The following is a 17779-nucleotide window of genomic DNA, read 5'->3' as shown; positions in this document are numbered from 1 at the left end:
AAAAATTAAGGTGGTGATCACCTCTTCCACGCGCGCGGAAGGGCTGCTTGCAGCCTCCCAGCGCCGTGGAAACAAGGCAAATCACCTCCCTTGCGCGCGTGGGTGGTATGCAATGCATACCATCCATACAGCTTGCAATTTTTCTTCGTTTTCTTCGATTTTTCATGCTATTTCATGGTATTAATTTCATATTTTTGTGTAGTTTTGTATTTTGATTTTTACTTTTCAATTTTCAAATCTAATATCAGAAATAAATTAATTTGAATTTTTTAAATTTAATTTTAGTTATTAGTGTAATTTGAATTTGAAAACAAGTAAAAATCTATCTTTTTGTTTGATTTTATATCTTATTTTTAAATTTGATTATTTTGTCTAAATTTTTAAATTTAAAGATCATATATTAAATATTTTTTTAAATTTATTTGACATTATTTAAATTTAAAATAGGATTACTATAATCATGTAATTTTAAATAGAAGTAAGATATTTTGCTAATTTTTTAAATTTTGTTATTTTTATTTAAATTAAATTATAAAATTAGAAAAATATTTATTTTTTTTATTTTATATTTAATGTATAAAATAACTTTAAAAATTTAAAAGGTGGTTAGCAATTATTTTTGAAATGATATTTAGGTTAGTTGAAACCTATTTTTTAAAAAAATGTAGGTTTAATTTTAAATTTTTTTTATTATTATTTTATTTTATATTTAAATACCGAAAATATTTTTTTTAATATTTAATTATTTTCTAATTTTTTTTTTAAAATTAAATAATTCCTACATCCAACTATCCAATTGATCTTGTTGTAGGAGTATGTGTTTTAGCTTGTGTGTAAGTTTTATAAAACCTATTATTGCTCGATCTAAATTGCCATGGTTAACTTGTTGACAAATCCAATGATCTAATTTTAACCCATGGTTCAATTGTCAATAGGTCAAGTAAATAATTTGTAACAGGTAAATTTTACAATCTTCTTTCATCTGTGTATGACCTAGTAACATGATAGGATCCATCCAAATGTGTGCCTGTGTGAGCCTATATGTTTAATTTTGTTATAGATGCATATAGGTTGTTGTTGTTAAATAAAATGTCATAATTTTTGATAGATTTTATTTAGGCTCATTTAGTTTTTGGGCCTATTTAATTAATAACAGTTGTTCATTTTAAGGTTAAATTCCTCTCTTTTGGGCATTGTGTGAGAGTTGGGGGCCAATAGAAGTGGGTACGACATACTGAACCCAGCTCCCCCTCACATGAACTACCCCAATTGTGAAGGCCGATTTGCCTGATTTGGATAACTGTACTAGGTTAATTAAATTAGTTTAACCTAATAAAATTGATTAGCAACATAATTAATTTCATTTATTTTGAAATTAATTTAAGAAAAACATAGTTTAATGAATTACATTCAAAGCTAAACTATATGTATTTTCTTTTTTTAATTAAATATAGAATTATAACCAACTAGATTCTTTCTGAAGCTTAATTTAAATTATTTCATTAAATATTCCTATTTAAGTTGATATCAGTTATTTTAAATTTCAAAATTAAGCTGAGGAATTTTAGGAATTGGTTATTAAGATTCTTTAAATATTTTTTTTAAGTTGATATTTTTTCAAATATAAACTTAAAATGGAATATTTTCAAATTAAGTGGTTACAACTTAATTTTATATTTAATTAAATCTAATTTGAAAGATATTTAAGTTAATTTTTTAGATTCTTCTAAAACAACTTAAACAAGATATTTTTTCAAATTTATTCTATTTTAAATTTCGAATTAAAATAATAATTGAAATTTAATTTTTCATTATGATAATATGGAATAAATGATTAAATAAAATACATATTTTAAAATAATGAGCTTTAATCAAGAGACATTCGATCTCCATTGTTGGTTTTACATAGCTTTTGTTTTAGTGAGTAATCCTCCCTAATAGGGGAACATTCATTAGCAAGTCAGCACCGTTTAATCTCGAAAGATAAGTAGCTTTGTAAGTGTTTTATATGGTATTGATCACCCTAATGGTGGCGACAGTATTTGACTTACAAAATATGAAACAATGGTGGAAGCTCATAAGATAGAATAGCCTTGACTCTTGCCTAAACGGGACAACGCTGGATTCCAATCTTGATCGAATAAAAGGTTGCTAGAATGATTATCATTTTAGATGAATTGACAACTCTATTCAATTAATGATGCTTTGTGACTCTCGCCTAAACGGGACACTGTATCAGTTTGTTGAAAACCTTGGAAAATAAACTATGTTAGATTTAGTATTTTTATAACATATGTTATTATTTGTTATTTTCTGAACATGTGTATGAATTTATTTGAACCAAAACCTTACTTCTGTTTTATTGATGTGTTGTAGTGCCAATATGAATAACCCTCATCCCGATCCACTCCTAGTTAATATCTTAGCAAAAGAAGTCTATAGTCTGACAATGCATCCTGGTAGTTGCATAAACTCACACCTATTGATGATGAATCTGAAATTCTAAAAGGCAAATCTACTGGGAATTGAATGATCAAAAGAACAATGGGTACAATTCATTCTTAATAGTCTTCCTCTAGAGTATAATAGATTTGTTGTATCTTACATGATAAACAATTTTAACTCCTCCGACATGGACAAGCTCGAAGCAGAATTACGAGCTCATGAACGGAATCTGATTGCAATGGGACCCCCTGGGTTTACAAATCTTAATAAGAGGAAAAGTATTAAGCATGAAGGCTCTAACAAAGCTGCTTCTTCAAGTACAATTATCAGACATAATCTTCTATGTTCAAATTGTAATGAAAAGGGACATCAAGAAGAACGATGTCCCCGGCTTCTAAACAATTCAAACGAAGGTAATGCTTTTGTCTTTGAATCATGTGTTTTAGAGAACGACAAATCCACTTGGATTGTTGATTCTGGGTCTACTAACCATGTATGTTCTTCATTGCAGCTGCTTGAAACTTGGGAAAATCTGCTTCCAGAAGAGTTAAAGCTTAATGTTGGGAATGACGAGTTAGTGTCGGTCAAAGCTAGAGGAAAAGCCCGTATCAAGTTTCAACAAAAATTTTTAATTTTAGAAATTTTTTTACTTATTCCCATTAGGGTGATCAATACCATATAAAACACTTACAAAGCTACTTATCTTTCGAGATTAAACGGTGCAGACTTGCTAATGAATGTTCCCGTATTAGGGAGGATTACTCACTAAAACAAAAGCTATGTAAAACCAACAATGGAGATCGAATGTCTCTTGATTAAAGCTCATTATTTTAAAATATGTATGTTATTTAATCATTTATTCCATATTATCATAATGAAAAATTAAATTTCAATTATTATTTTAATTCGAAATTTAAAATAGAATAAATTTGAAAAAATATCTTGTTTAAGTTATTTTAGAAGAATCTAAAAAATCAACTTAAATATCTTTCAAATTAGATTTAATTAAATATAAAATTAAGTTGTAACCACTTAATTTGAAAATATTCCATTTAAGTTAATATTTGAAAAAATATCAACTTAAAAAAAATTATTTAAAGAATCTTAATAACCAATTCCTAAAATTCCTCAGCTTAATTTTGAAATTTAAAATAACTGATTTCAACTTAAATAGGAATATTTAATGAAAAATTTAAATTAAGTTTCAGAAAGAATCTAGATGGTTATAATTCTATATTTAATTAAATACAAGAAAATACATATAGTTTAGCTTAGAATAAAAAATTCTTTAAACTATGGTTTTCTTAAATTAATTTCAAAATAAATGAAATTAATTATGTTGCTAATCAATTTTATTAGGTTAAACTAATTTAATTAACCTAGTACAGTTATTCAAATCAGGCAAATGGGCCTTCACAATTGGAGTGGTTCATGTGAGGGGGTGCTGGGTTCAGTATGTCGTACCCACTACTATGGCTGCCAACTCTCACACAAGGCCCAAAAGAGAGGAATTTAACCTTAGAATGAACAACTGTTATTAATTGAATAGGCCCAAAAACTAAATGGGTATAAATAAAATCTATCAAGAACTATGATATTTTATTTAGCAACAACAACCTATATGCATCTATAATAAAACTAAACACATAGGCTCACACAGGCACACAATTTGGATGGGTCCTCTCATGTTGCGAAGTCATACACAAATGAAAGAAGATTGTAAATATACATGTTACAAATTATTTACTTGACCAAGGGAGCCATGAGTTAAAATCAGATCATTGGATCTGTCAACAAGTTAACCATGGCTATTTGCAATCCAGCAATAATAGGTTTTAGAAACTTACAAACAAGCTAAAACACATACTCCTGCAACAAGGTTAGCTGGATAGTTGGATGTAGGATTTATTTAATTTTAAATAAATAATTTCGAAAAATAATTAATTAAAAAAATAAAAAAAATTATTTTCGAAAATTTTTAAAAAAATTTGAAAAATTTTGAAATTTAAAAAAAAAAGTTTAAAATTAAACCTACAATTTTAAAAAATTAGGTTTCAACCAACCTAAATATCATTTCAAAATTTTCTAACTACTTTTAAAAATTTAATGTTATTTTATAAATAAAAATTAAATTAAAAATTAAAAAAGATAAATGAATATCTTTTTCAGATTTTAAATGTAATTTTAATAAATAAAATAACAAAATTTAAAAGTTAGCAAAATATCTTACATCTATTTAAAATTACATTATTATAGTTATCTTGTTTTAAATTTAAATACGGTCAAATTATTTAAAAAAAAGATTTAATTTAAAAAATTTAAAATCTGACCTTAAATTTAAAAATAAGATAAGATATAATCAAATTTAAAAATAAGATAGATAATTAAGCAAAAAAAATAGATATTTACTATTTTTAAATTCAAATTACACTGATATCAAGAATTAAATTTGAAAAAAATATTAATTAATTTATTTATGATAATTAGAATTGAATTAGGAATATTAAATGTATAAATACAGAACTACACAAAAAATCCGAAGTTAAATCCATGAAAAAGCATGAAAAATCGAAGAAAAACGAAAAAATTGCGAGCTGTACGGATTGTATGCATTGCACATTGTCCGCGCGCGCAACAGGTAGTGCATGGGCGAGAGAACTTGGCGCAGGAGGCTGCCAGCAGACTCTCCGAGCGCGGAGCCCAGGAATTCAGACAAAATCTTTGTCTGCGCGCGTGCTGTGCGAGGGACAAGCCTCGTGCGCGCGCACGTGTGTAGTTGCACGACTCCGATATTTTTCGAAACTTCAAAAAATCATAACTAATTCAAATTAAATCGAAATTGAGTTCTTTAAATAAATAACTTGCTTAATTTTTCCCATACTATCCAATAAAAATAATTCCAGAAATAGATATTCAATTACTTTTCACAAAAATTCACAAACATCAATCAATCATCAAATAACACTCAATACAACATGATACCATCCAAAACATCAAACAATCGTTTTAAAGTCCAAATTTCTTGCAAGAAAATAATTTACCATGGCTGTGAGGCCAGATGTTGGAAATTATTTTACTAAGATCTTAGATCTACTCACAAGTATGTTGATTAACACCCTAAATATGAACTTTGTAAAACGATGAAATAAACACATATAAAGTTTAGGAAACCTTACATTGGGTGCAGCAGAATAATATGACTCATTCCATTCAGATATCTAGCCCTTGATTCCTTTCTGTAGCAGAGCATTATCAATATCTGAACTTGGATCTCTTTCTCTGATTCTTTAGTGCTGAAACTGCTTCTTGCTGAAAGTCTTTCTTCACGATCTTCCTCACTATGATTGAGGTATCACTTGCTGTGTGTGGGCACTACTCTAACACTAAGAATTTCGAAATTGAAGAAAGAAGAAAGAGAAGAAGTGGTCGGCCAAAGATAGGGAGAGAGAGAGGCTCAGTTTTTTCTGAATGAAAAGTCAGAAGAAAAAGTGTAATTTTCCTGAAGCCTTCACTATCTATTTATAGCATTCCACTAGGGTTAGGTTTGAATTATTTGGCATTAAAATAATGAAAATATCAGAGGGAAACCCTACAAAAGTGGCCGACCATGCAATGTGGATTTGGGCCTCACTTTTTACAATTTTGCAGTTTTATCTTTTCTGCATCTGATTTTCTCAAAAATGCCAATTTTCTAATTCAACCATTTAAATGCCAATTATAACTATTTAATAATTATAAATAATTATTAAATAATATTGTCATTTATCATATTTATTAATCGAACCATACAAAGTATTATAATTAACAAATATGCCCCCAAAACTCTTTCATTACAATTTCGCCCTTACTTAGTGAAAAATTCACAAATAGACATAGTCTAATTTGAGAATTATAATTGATTAATCAAAACCAATTACATGAGTCTTACAAGCAATATTATCTCAACTAGTGCGTGGACCATGGGTCTATATAACCGAGCTTCCAATAAGCAGATCAAGAATTTATAACCTAAATTCACTGACTTATTAATTCTTCGTTGAATCCACGCATAGAACTTAGAATTGCACTCTCAGTATATAGAATGCTCTATATGTTCCACCATATAGACACATCATTAGTTATCCATTGTTATAATCCTAATTTGATCAGTGACCCTCTATATGAATGATCTACACTATAAAGGGATTAGATTACCGTTACACCCTACAATGTATTTAATCCTTAAAACACTTAACCCCATATAAATGATATTTCAGCTTATGTGAAATGAGATCTCCACCATTTATTTTCGTTTGGTCAAACTCGAAGGAGATCATCCTTTACTTACTATTCGCCAGATAGAAGCTATAGATTCCATGTTTATGTTAGCGCTCCCACTCAATTGCACTACCGTGTTCCCAAAATGTACGTATCACCCTGACCCAAAAGTAGGCTTAACTAACAAATCAAAGGACACGAATAGCCTCTTGAGATTGAGCCTATTCATAACAGGATTAAGATCATTTGATCTAGGATCAACTAGGCGATATTGACTTGAATAGATATTACGGTAAGTTTAATAAATCTAAGTCAAAGCTCAATATCGGTCCCTGCCGATGCATACTCCATGCATCCAACCTGAGCTTTACTCTAACCAATGCTCTGGAAAGAACATAGCATTTCTCCAAATGCAAGTAAACTCTGTTGTAGATTATCATATCAGTAAAACCCTATGTCTGATAAATCTAGGAATCTTTATTCACATAGTCATGTTTACTTTCCAATGTGTTGACAGCACAATAAACAGGATCAAGTATGTGAAAATGGTTTCAGATAAATTTATACATTATGTACATATAATCATCACTACAAGAAAATACATTTTCAGCGACTAAATTTTTTGTGACCAAATCAACTTAGTCACTAATAGTTAGATTTTGTGACTAATTTGTAGTCGTAAATAATTTTAGTCACGAGACAATGTTTATTTGGAACCAAAAAAATCAATGACCAATTTTTTAGTCACTGTTTGTTATATTTAGTGACTAAAATAGTATTTAGTCACTAAAACTGTTGCGCCAAATTATAATAGTGGCGAGACTAATAATTTTTGGTGACTAAAATTATTTAGTCATTAAAAATTTAAAATTTGTGACGAAATAGTTAGTCAGTAAAAGTTAATGATCTTTTACAACTAAAATATTAGTCTTAAAATATTTTATTTTTACAATTATTAATAATTTATATGTACCAAGTAATTATTTAGTTTCTTTAAAATATAAGATTAATTATTACTATATTGAATATACATTAACTACTAATTTAATCCTTAAAAAAATATGATTAACATAAATTATATTTTTTTAAAAAAAAATATATATAGTTATTGAATTAGTAGCAAATATATAGTTAAAAAAATTATTTTTTACTAACAAAATATCATAACAAATAGTGAATTTTACTACTAAAATTTTGATGCAAAATAAATTAATTTGATTTATGATTTTTAAGTTGAATTTATTTTTAATATTTAATTTTAGTTACTACAACAACAATCCTGGCCCCTCATCAAACTTAACATCCTGTAAATCACAACAGTATTATTAATATTATTATTACAATTCTCTTAGCATCCAGATCACTTGAAAAGAACAGAAGCTTTTTCTGTTTCAGTCAAGTTAAGTTACAATAATAATACTTTGTTAATGTTACAATTTATTAATGATAACACTTTTTTTTTAGATGTAATTGCAACAACCCACAAGAGGAGAAGGGAGAGAAACAATTACAAACTTGGAAAAAGAGAGTCAACAAACTCTTTTAATGATAACACTTTGTTAATGTTAACTTCTGTATTTTCTTTATTTGAATTGTCACAAATGAAATCTAATGTAATTACTATTTGATAAAATCTTATTATTGGTATATTAACCTAAATATTTAATACATGTGTTAAAAATAAAATTGCTTATAGAAGAGTCTCCAGGTTGGCCACCAACTTGCATCACTAACATCAGCGTGCTACTGTAATTATGCAGAGGTAGAAACTGTTGAATCCAACATGATAATCCACTTGAATTATTCCACCTTCATCAAGTACTGAAAACAATATCCAAACAGCGATAATGAGCACAATAAAGCCAAAACCAATAGACAAAACAATACTACCTTTCATCGTTATCAAAAAATTTCCAAAGTACAAAACATTATTGTTGTACTGTCTCCCTAATTGAGCCACATTAAGAGTTGGTAATCCTCAGGCTTTTTGTGCTCAAAAAACTCCATTTTAGAACCAAAAGAAATGTTCAACAAAAATCATATGAGATAGCTAAAATTATACTCTTAACCAAATGGGATAACTTTCATTTCCAAACACAAAAAAATTTAAAAAAAAAAAAAGTTACACTAAAATGGAATCAACTTCATTTATTTCAAATGTCTATCTAGGATTCATATTCATATACTAAAGCTATGATTTTTACAATGAACAATGTTTAGATGATCCAAATTCAAGCTTATGAGCAAATAAAGTACCTCATTGATAGCAAGAACTTGTCCATTGGTCTTCTTCACCTTCATTAACTTCCTCAGAAAATACCTAAGCAGAAACTAAAAACAAATCACTTACCCAAATCAAATAACTCCAAAAACCCTAAAGATCATAATAAAAAAAAAACATTGGCTTACCAAAACTTGGACTTGGCACGGACTTCATTGGTGGCCCAAAGCTTCATCTTGTAAATCTTAGGATGGTCATTTGACTCAGTAGGGAGAGCCCTTCCCACAACCTGGTACTGATGAAACCTGAAAGTCACCATTTCTGAGAAAGACTAACCTAAACACTAGTATCAATAAGAACCCATCAAATAAATCTGAACCAAAACCAAAAGAATATGAACATAAATAAAAAATTCCTAATATAAAGACTCATCTAAGCTTTTATCGACTCATCTAAGCTTTTAGTAATTTTAACAGACTCATCTTTTGATATAACCTGCAAAATACAACTGATTTAGTTTACTCAAGAGAAAAACAAGGTAATTGGCTAAACAGAGAAATCTATTGTCACATAATGCAGCTACTTACCCCTGTCCCACTACAAGGAGCATCCAATAACACTCTATCAACAGCGTTGATACCCAAAACTTTAGGTAGCTGGAAGAAAATGAAAAAGAGGCAAAGCAAACAGAAGGTGTTATAATTGAATTTTAATCACATTGACTCCAGCACAACATGATTTTGTGATGATTAGACATGAAATAAAAAAAAAGGATTTTCAGAATAACATTAATTTCTGTGAATTAAATGAGTACAATGAGAATATAGAAAAGAATCCAACGAGTTCTCAATGTCAACAATTAGACAGAATAAAATAGAAAGTGAATTAAAAAAAATACAAAGACAAAAATCTAACCTCCTTTCCATCATAGTTGCAGACCACAGTATTGGTCACACCCATGCGATTCAGATTTGCAGTGAGTGACTTGAGCCTTGGCACCTTCATCTCATTTGCAAAAATCATTCCTGATAAATTTATGACAGAGTACTTGAGATAAAGAGGAACCACGATAATTGGAATCTTCCGCAACTTAGAAATAATAATAATAAAAAAAAAAGCATAAGAGCACTTCAAGCAAAGAGAGCAAAATATAGGATACTAAGTAGAGAAACAGAAGCAAAAAATGTTCACTTTTTGGCAGTGTAACCAATCTATTCTAGTTTAGTTTTATACAATGCAATATAGAAAAGAATCCAGCAGTTCTCAATGTCAACAATTAGACAGAATAAAATAGAAAGTGAATTAAAAAAAATACAAAGACAAAAATCTAACCTCCTTTCCATCATAGTTGCAGACCACAGTATTGGTCACACCCATGCGATTCAGATTTGCACCATCACTTGATCTTTTAATCAATCCACTGATACAAAAGAGAGGAAAAATACAACAAAATATATATTAGCATACTATAATGGTGTCTGCTTATGAAGGAACAAACCCAATAACTCGAATAAAACTGCCTCATACCTGCGGTGCGAATTTGCCATATTTGTCTGGTCCTAGAGAATCAATCCAATAGATGAGACTAAAATATATTCTTTGAGAAAATTATTAAGTTAATATTGCATTCTTCATCTCCCTTTGTCCCTCAACTGAAAATTGGAATGAAAAACCTGAAACAAAACAACAAAAAAGCCTATTTCACTCTCAATCAATGTCCAATGTAGAAAACACCAATTATATACATTAAAATTCACACTACTAATCCACTCAATAAGCACAAAAATTGTGTTTTGGTTAGAACAGTCTGATCAATCACAGCCATCCAGACTCCATACCAAAAAAAAAAAACTCTAAATGTCTTCATGCGAACAATATCCCCTGTTTATACATACGAATTTCTCATACCAGTCATACATATATGCTAAATTTTAGGACAACATTACAAGACAAATTAATCACATAACTGAACAAACAAACAAACAAACAATCAAAACCGTTATTGTGATCTGAAAAAGCGCAGGCAGTGACAAAAATAAGCTGAGACTAAAGATTCAAAATATGATCAAATAATGACAGAAAAAAGTCAAAATAAACTTTAAGCCAGAATTCAAGTCGCAATGAAAAGTAGCATACCCTTCTACTTTCATCCATATCAGCCTTGTTTCCTACCAGGATCTTTTTGACATTATCCCCATGCTGTTCGATGTTGCGAATCCAATTCGTAATATCTGAATTAATTAAAAGGCAGTGTTAGTGCATAAAACCATACAAGAAACAAGAGGCTAATTAACAATAATTTATAAATATTAACTTTAACTTATCTGAAAAATAAAACACGTATAGTAACAAACATTAAGTGAAAGATTTAAAATAAAATAAAGAAATTAATTTAAATTTAAATTCATAACAGATTGCACTAATCTAGGGTAAAAAAAGCATTTATTTAACAAAAATTTGAAATAAATATTTCAAAATTTAAAATTTAAATTTTGATTTTTTAACAGTACTGTATCTTTATATCTTTATATATACTATATATACACAAATTATCTTCAATTAATTTTTTTTCTTTACTTTGTTCGCTTTCACTTTAATTTTTCTTAACGCAAACAAATCTTAATTGGCCTGAACAAATCTGAAGAGCAAATCAGGGTCATATTTGTTAAGGTATGAGCTAAATTAAATTTATGATGGCTTTACAATCTTGTATTGACTGGTTGTTAATTAAAAACTCTTCAGGTGTTTCAACTGGTTAGGGATTTGAAAGAAGATAGAAGGAGTCGGTACATCCAACCAGGTTTAAAAAAATTTCTATCCTATTTCACTAAAACAATATGCATTGTAACTAACTAGGAAATATATTAACATGGATTAATCATCTTCGTTTTTGGATGCATATAGTTGTTTTTTCTTTGGCTATCAACAGAGACAAACAAAAATACAACTTCAAACCTAAGAAAGAATTAGATATCCAACTACTTAGAACAAGGCATTTAATAGTCGTATCACCAGCCAACCAAACTAAAAAGTATATAAACCCTCAAAACATTAGTAAAATTACACATACACAGTAAACCTTAGAAATATTACACACAGGCATAACAGAGAGATATAGGTGCACGATTTCAGATTTTAAATAGGCTTTTCTAGAGAGATTAAATAGGCTTAAAAATGATTATCTTAAATCGGAATCATATATTCAAACAAGGTCAAACAATTAAAAGTCATCATGAATCCTGAAAAATTTTAGTGATACAAAAATAAACAAAAATCGTCATCCTTTCTTTTAAAAATTCTTCCCCTACCTAGGTGGCTGCTGGATGGGCGCACCTGGATAGTACCAGGACCCTTGTGCCCCGGCCCTTGATCAGATAAAGCTGCCCGCCGTATGACCCACAACTAAAAATGAGCCTTGCGACGAGACGCGGACACTCCCCATGCTGCGGTTCCCTCCGGTCCGTTCCCGGGTTGGGTTAGGGGAACATCAGTGGTTTGAATAATACATATGCATTTTTAAATCCTGCTTTAGTATCCTCAATATCTTATAAAGATCCCAATAGACGTACACAGAATCTCATTGAGCGGTTGAAGGAAATACAACCCGATCAATGGTTGATTTGTCCCTGGAATCATGCGTAAGTAGATTTATAATTTAATATATGTAAATATAGATCGATCAGGGGGTTCACTAAACTTTTTTAATTATGTGCAGTAGTCAACACTGGGTAGTGATAATCATCCAGGCTGCTACTCAGTCAGTGGCATTCATTGACCCAAAGAATAAGCCAATTGAAAATGAAATTAGAAATTGTGTCACAACGTAAGTCATCATTTTTTTTTTCTTTAATTTAACTTTTCTTACTAATTCTTTCACTAATTAACTTCTCTTTGGTGTAGTGCTTTGGAAACCTACATGACCCAGCAAAATATACGAAAAAGGGCTGAGATAAAGATCAGGCAGTACAGGTGTCGAGGACAACCGGACGATCAACAGTGTGGATATTACTGCATGAAGATTATCAAAAGCTTCATGACTCAGTACAATCCTGCAACTTTTTTGAAGGATAAGGTATTTAGACATATATGATTCATTTGATAAAGTTTTTATTTAAAATAAATTCAATTTCAATGTTATCTATCTCTGGTTGTACAGTTCAAAGATGACAAGCCTTACAACAACCAGGAGATAAACGAAATACGAGATGAATGGGCCGATTTTGTGAAGTCTTATATATTAATGGAATGAGTGCACAGTTCTTTATACGTGTAGGGTATATAATTTTATATGACCACTACTTTTGGTTGTACTTAGTTTTTGTTATGGCGAGCAGAATACAATTTTTATGATCGTTACTTTTGGTTATATTAGATTTACTTTATAGTTATATTAATTTTTTGTAGCAGTGAGTACTACAATAAATTTTTATTTATTATTATATTTATTTAGCTGTACTTTTTTTTTTTTTTTTACTTTTATTAATAATTTTTAATAATAAGGTTTTTTAAGTATGAATCAAACTTAATAATAAAATTTATTAGTTCAAATGAGTTGACAAGATGGCATTGAATTATATATTTTATCTATTATATCTTTATATATTAAAAGTGCCTATCTAACGGCATTTCTTGGTTTAACAGAATATACTTAAAAATAAAAAGAATATTTTGTTAAATTTAACGATTAGGTTTGATCTCCCGTTAATAAATAAACCCAATAATTAAACCCAAAAAATCAAAACTTCCTATTCTCACCAAAACAATTCAGTAATATTTTTATATCTTTATGTAACAGAATTCAAAAACTTCTACGATTGAAAAATTCCTCCACTCGATTGAGAAAAACTTCTACGATTGAAATATTCCTCCACTCGATTGAAATTTTGAAAAAACAAATCCAATTTCTTCACTGGTAGATATTCAATTCTGATTTCAGCTATTGAGGGAGGAAGAAAAAAATTTCTACGATTGAAATGTTCAATTCCAATTGCAGTGATTGAGGAGGGAAGGAAAAAAAAAATATACGATTGAAATTTTCACTCCTAATATCTACCGATTAAAATTGAAACAATCTCAATATCTATTAATGAATGCAATTTAGTTGACAGAGGAAGATGACGATTTGGGATTTTAATAACTAGATTTCAAAGGTATACACAAACGACGGTATGACCCATATGGGGTTTCAATGATGATGACAAAGGCGACGATCTAGAAATCGTCTGTGTTCTGGTTGTAAAGACACACACAATATTTGGACATAAACACAGGACACAATATTATAACTCAAACTCAGAAACACTTAGTCGAAACTTGAATGAATAATGCCACTCTTTTAAGTTTTAAGACTGTATATGACTAGACAATTTTGGTTATTGTATTATCATTGCTGCTACATAGTTGATCATTTTTAGATTTTTGATGTGAAATTGTGTATTGTGAGCTTTTTAGAGTTTCTAATAGACTTCAATGAGTAATAGATTTATATAATTATACTTGGAATAAATTTTGATAATGTTGTTTGGTGGATTCCTATTTTGTTATTAGGTAACATAATATTATTATTCGTTAGGTCTGTCACAATTATTAGAATGAATCAATTTAAAAACCTTTCACTATATTGAAAGGTGAGATTGATTTTAATATGAGCTTAATTATATTTTTTATTTTGTATATCTATTGTTTTATTTGAAAACAAGTGAATAAATGACTACACTATATACAACAATTAAGGACATCACTCCAATTACAGAAAGTTGGAAGAATAAAATGAGAGTGTTAGAAAAATTTGAAAAGTGGACAAATAAGAGTTCACCACTCAAATATCAAATACTTAATGTTAGCAGACAAAAAAGTATACAATCAGTTAATTTATTGTTAAAATTGTCAATACTCTACTAATAAATGCTATATTTTCTTAATTTTGCTTGTACACGCGTTGCAACAAATTATTATTTCATAAATATATTTTTTTTCCTTAAAAATGAACACAGAGTAATGATGTTGAACCTAATAACTAATAATATATATATTTTTTTTATTTTTAATTATATCACTTTTTAATAACGTAGAAAAAAAACTAGCATAAAATTTAGTATACGTGCCTCGCACGTAACTTTTTACTAGTTTGCTTATATATGTATGGACAATATATAAATATTAATTTATTTTTTTGGATATATTAATGTTAGTTTAATATATTATTTTTAATATAATATGAAAATATTTTTATTAAAATATTAACCAATGTATAAAGATAACAAATAATTATATTCTTTGTTTTTTTAAAACATATAATTATTTATTATTAAAAACAAACTGCTACTAAATAAATTTGCTAAAATATTTTTTTTGGAGGTAAACTCCAAATTTTCCCTCTACATTTTCATTTGCCTTACAGTTACATTTTCATTTTCCTGGTTCCCATCCTTGATTTTGTTCCTCAGAAGCGACCAACTGCGGCTCAATTATGCAGGCCCTCGTCTCTTGGAACCATCTATTACTATTACCTCTGATGGAAATCAAGCTGAAGGTAGTGCCATCGTTGATGATAAGAAAAGGGAAAATGATGACAGAGAGGCAATGGAGGTTGGAATGGGCAAGATTGCCATTAGTTCGGATTCTAAACCAGTGAAGGACGCCTCGTCTAGTGTTAAACCCTCCATGCCAGCGGCGGCTACGAGTAGTTGTGGAGAACCAACTCAAAGATGGTAAGACTAAGTCAATAAATATACTCAAAGATGTTTCCCTTTCATTTCTTTGCTGCCAAGGCTGAGTAGCGTAGACATTTGGATCTTCAGTAGTCACTATCATATAAGTATATCTAATTTTGTTTTTCAGTAAATGAGAGTGTATGTGAGTGGTCTTGAGTATTTGGTAAATATATCTCATGAAAAAACAAACAATTATGTAGCACAAAATAAAAATAAGGTGCTTGGGTTTGATCTGAGGAAACTTATAGAGTGAGCTTAATACTTAATAGCTCGAAGGTTTACTTTCTCTTTGACCAAGATTTAATAACCACTGAAACAATTTGTCAGTTGAGGCTAGCTCAACTGGTTATGATTTAGCTTTCAGAAAAGGCTAGTATTTACTATGTCCAGAAGTTTATAAGCCATCTATCAAACTTGCAAAAGCAAGCAGGAATGCACAGGCGCTCTGCATGCACACTTTTAATGTATTGCCTAGTATATAGTTATTGTTATTTCAAATCCAAATTTGAAGTTTTATAGACTCTTGGTGCCTGGCTGTGGTGTACTCGTTCTCTGTTATGGTTACTAATGTGAAGATATACTCTTAAATTCTTAATGGTAAACGATTGTGATAGCATAGTGGGTGTTAGCACTTTTTTTGTTTCTTTATTTCATCTTGTAAGATCAAATGTTTTAAGATTTAATAAGTAATTACTGCATTGTTAAAGAACCTTACAAGGCAGCAATGTTTCTCGAACAGGTACCATGTGCCCCGTTCTTGGTTCAAGTCATCTGGAAACATTCTGGTGATCTTTGAGGAGAAAGGAGGAGATCCATCAAAGATTACTTTGTCAAGGCGGAAAGTAACTGGCCTCTGTTCTCTTGTTGCAGAGGATCATCCTTCTCTTAGACCTGAAGCTTGGGAGAACGAAGACAGTGGAAGTAACAGAAATGTTCCAACTGTCCACTTGCAATGTCCTGAGAATACCCTTGTATCTGCTGTAAAATTTGCTAGCTTTGGAACTCCTTCAGGAAACTGTGGATCTTATACCAAGGGAGATTGCCATGATCCTAATTCCATTTTAGTGGTTGAAAAGGTAAGGACTGCATCAATTCCTTTTCTATATATTTTAAGCAGTGTGAATAGTGGAATTCTAGAATCCCTTTCACTGAAAGTACAATATGTTAATGACACTAATCTTGCTGAGCTGTCAAGTGGTTAAGTCTGTTAATCAAGATTAGTTGTTTTCTGTTTTTCTGTTAAGTGAGTTAGTTAACTTCTAACTAACTCTGCCTCTTGTCATATTGTATATATACTCTGTATGTACCCTTTCTGCAATTCAATGAGAAAATACATTTTTGCTTCCCTTTGTCAAATCTTACATGGTATCAGAGCCATCATTCGTTCTTAGCTATGGCTTCTCCCAACAATGGAGGTTCTTTGATTCCTCCCTCTTCGTCACAACCAAATCCAGGTGCTACTCCTCTTAGCAACAACTGTCTTCCTAAAACGAATTTAATTTCCTTCTCTCACTCTCTATCTGTTCGTCTCGATGAGACAAACTATCTCCCATGGAAGCAACAAGTCCTTGCCGCCATCAAAGGAAGTCGTCTTCAGCGATTTCTTGATCCACAGCTGGCTCCTTCAAAGTTCCTCACAGACGATGATCGCCGCACAAACAAAATCAGCCCTGAATTCGAAGACTGGGAGCAACAAGACAATGTTCTGGTATCTTGGTTGCTGTCTTCAATGTCGGAGAAGGTTCTTACTCGCATGGTCGGGTGCGAAACAGCAGCTCAAATATGGATCACTCTCAAGGAATATTACACTGCACTCAACAGGGCCAATGTTGGACAGTACAGAACTCTACTGAGAAACACGAAAATGAAGGACTCTCTTAGTGACTATCTTCTCAAGATCAAGAATCTTGTTGATACTCTTGCCTCTATTGGCCATCCCACTTCTGCACAGGATCATATAGAAGCTATTTTTAATGGCTTAACTAGTGATTATAATGTCTTTATCACTTCTGTAAATACTCGTACTGATGCTTATAGTGTTGCAGAAATTGAAGCTCTTCTTATGGCACAAGAAGTTTTCTTGGACAAAGCTGCCAAAGAACTCGACATTACCAAGAATGAAGCAAATCTTGCTCATGCCAAA

General features: G+C 30.2%; 1 protein-coding gene and 1 long non-coding RNA gene across 4 annotated transcripts; one reads left to right on the top strand and one right to left on the bottom strand.

Annotated features, from left to right (window-relative positions):
• Positions 1-8311: 8311 nt before the first annotated feature.
• Positions 8312-11197, bottom strand: LOC115724894 (uncharacterized). 3 transcript variants are annotated; one of them, XR_004013300.2, is made up of 8 exons: positions 11060-11197; positions 10451-10596; positions 10256-10343; positions 9839-9948; positions 9511-9579; positions 9112-9418; positions 8959-9022; positions 8312-8523 (listed from the first exon to the last, which is right to left on the bottom strand). It is a non-coding gene; the product is annotated as an uncharacterized LOC115724894 (long non-coding RNA). The 3 variants fall into 3 exon arrangements; XR_009687892.1 differs by having other exon boundaries at positions 8959-9033; positions 9112-9579; XR_009687891.1 differs by having other exon boundaries at positions 9112-9579.
• Positions 11198-12534: 1337 nt separating this feature from the next.
• LOC115719077 (uncharacterized) lies at positions 12535-16838 on the top strand. The gene is made up of 6 exons (XM_061116446.1): positions 12535-12561; positions 12670-12746; positions 12824-12995; positions 13080-13145; positions 15281-15633; positions 16376-16838. The coding sequence occupies exons 1-6, from the start codon at positions 12535-12537 to the stop codon at positions 16836-16838; spliced, it is 1158 nt and encodes a 385-aa protein (XP_060972429.1).
• Positions 16839-17779: the final 941 nt, after the last annotated feature.

This window comes from Cannabis sativa, chromosome 5, assembly GCF_029168945.1.
Source record: "Cannabis sativa cultivar Pink pepper isolate KNU-18-1 chromosome 5, ASM2916894v1, whole genome shotgun sequence".
NCBI lineage: Eukaryota > Viridiplantae > Streptophyta > Magnoliopsida > Rosales > Cannabaceae > Cannabis > Cannabis sativa.
This window is presented reverse-complemented; position numbering and strand designations above follow the sequence as displayed.

Excerpts from the sequence above, each read along its gene's own strand:
- LOC115719077 (XM_061116446.1), top strand. The coding sequence starts at position 12,535 with ATGGTTGATTTGTCCCTGGAATCATGC. Across the intron at positions 12,747-12,823 it reads ATTAGAAATTGTGTCACAAC|TGCTTTGGAAACCTACATGA; the intron begins GTAAGTCATCAT and ends TCTTTGGTGTAG. Across the intron at positions 12,996-13,079 it reads CAACTTTTTTGAAGGATAAG|TTCAAAGATGACAAGCCTTA; the intron begins GTATTTAGACAT and ends CTGGTTGTACAG.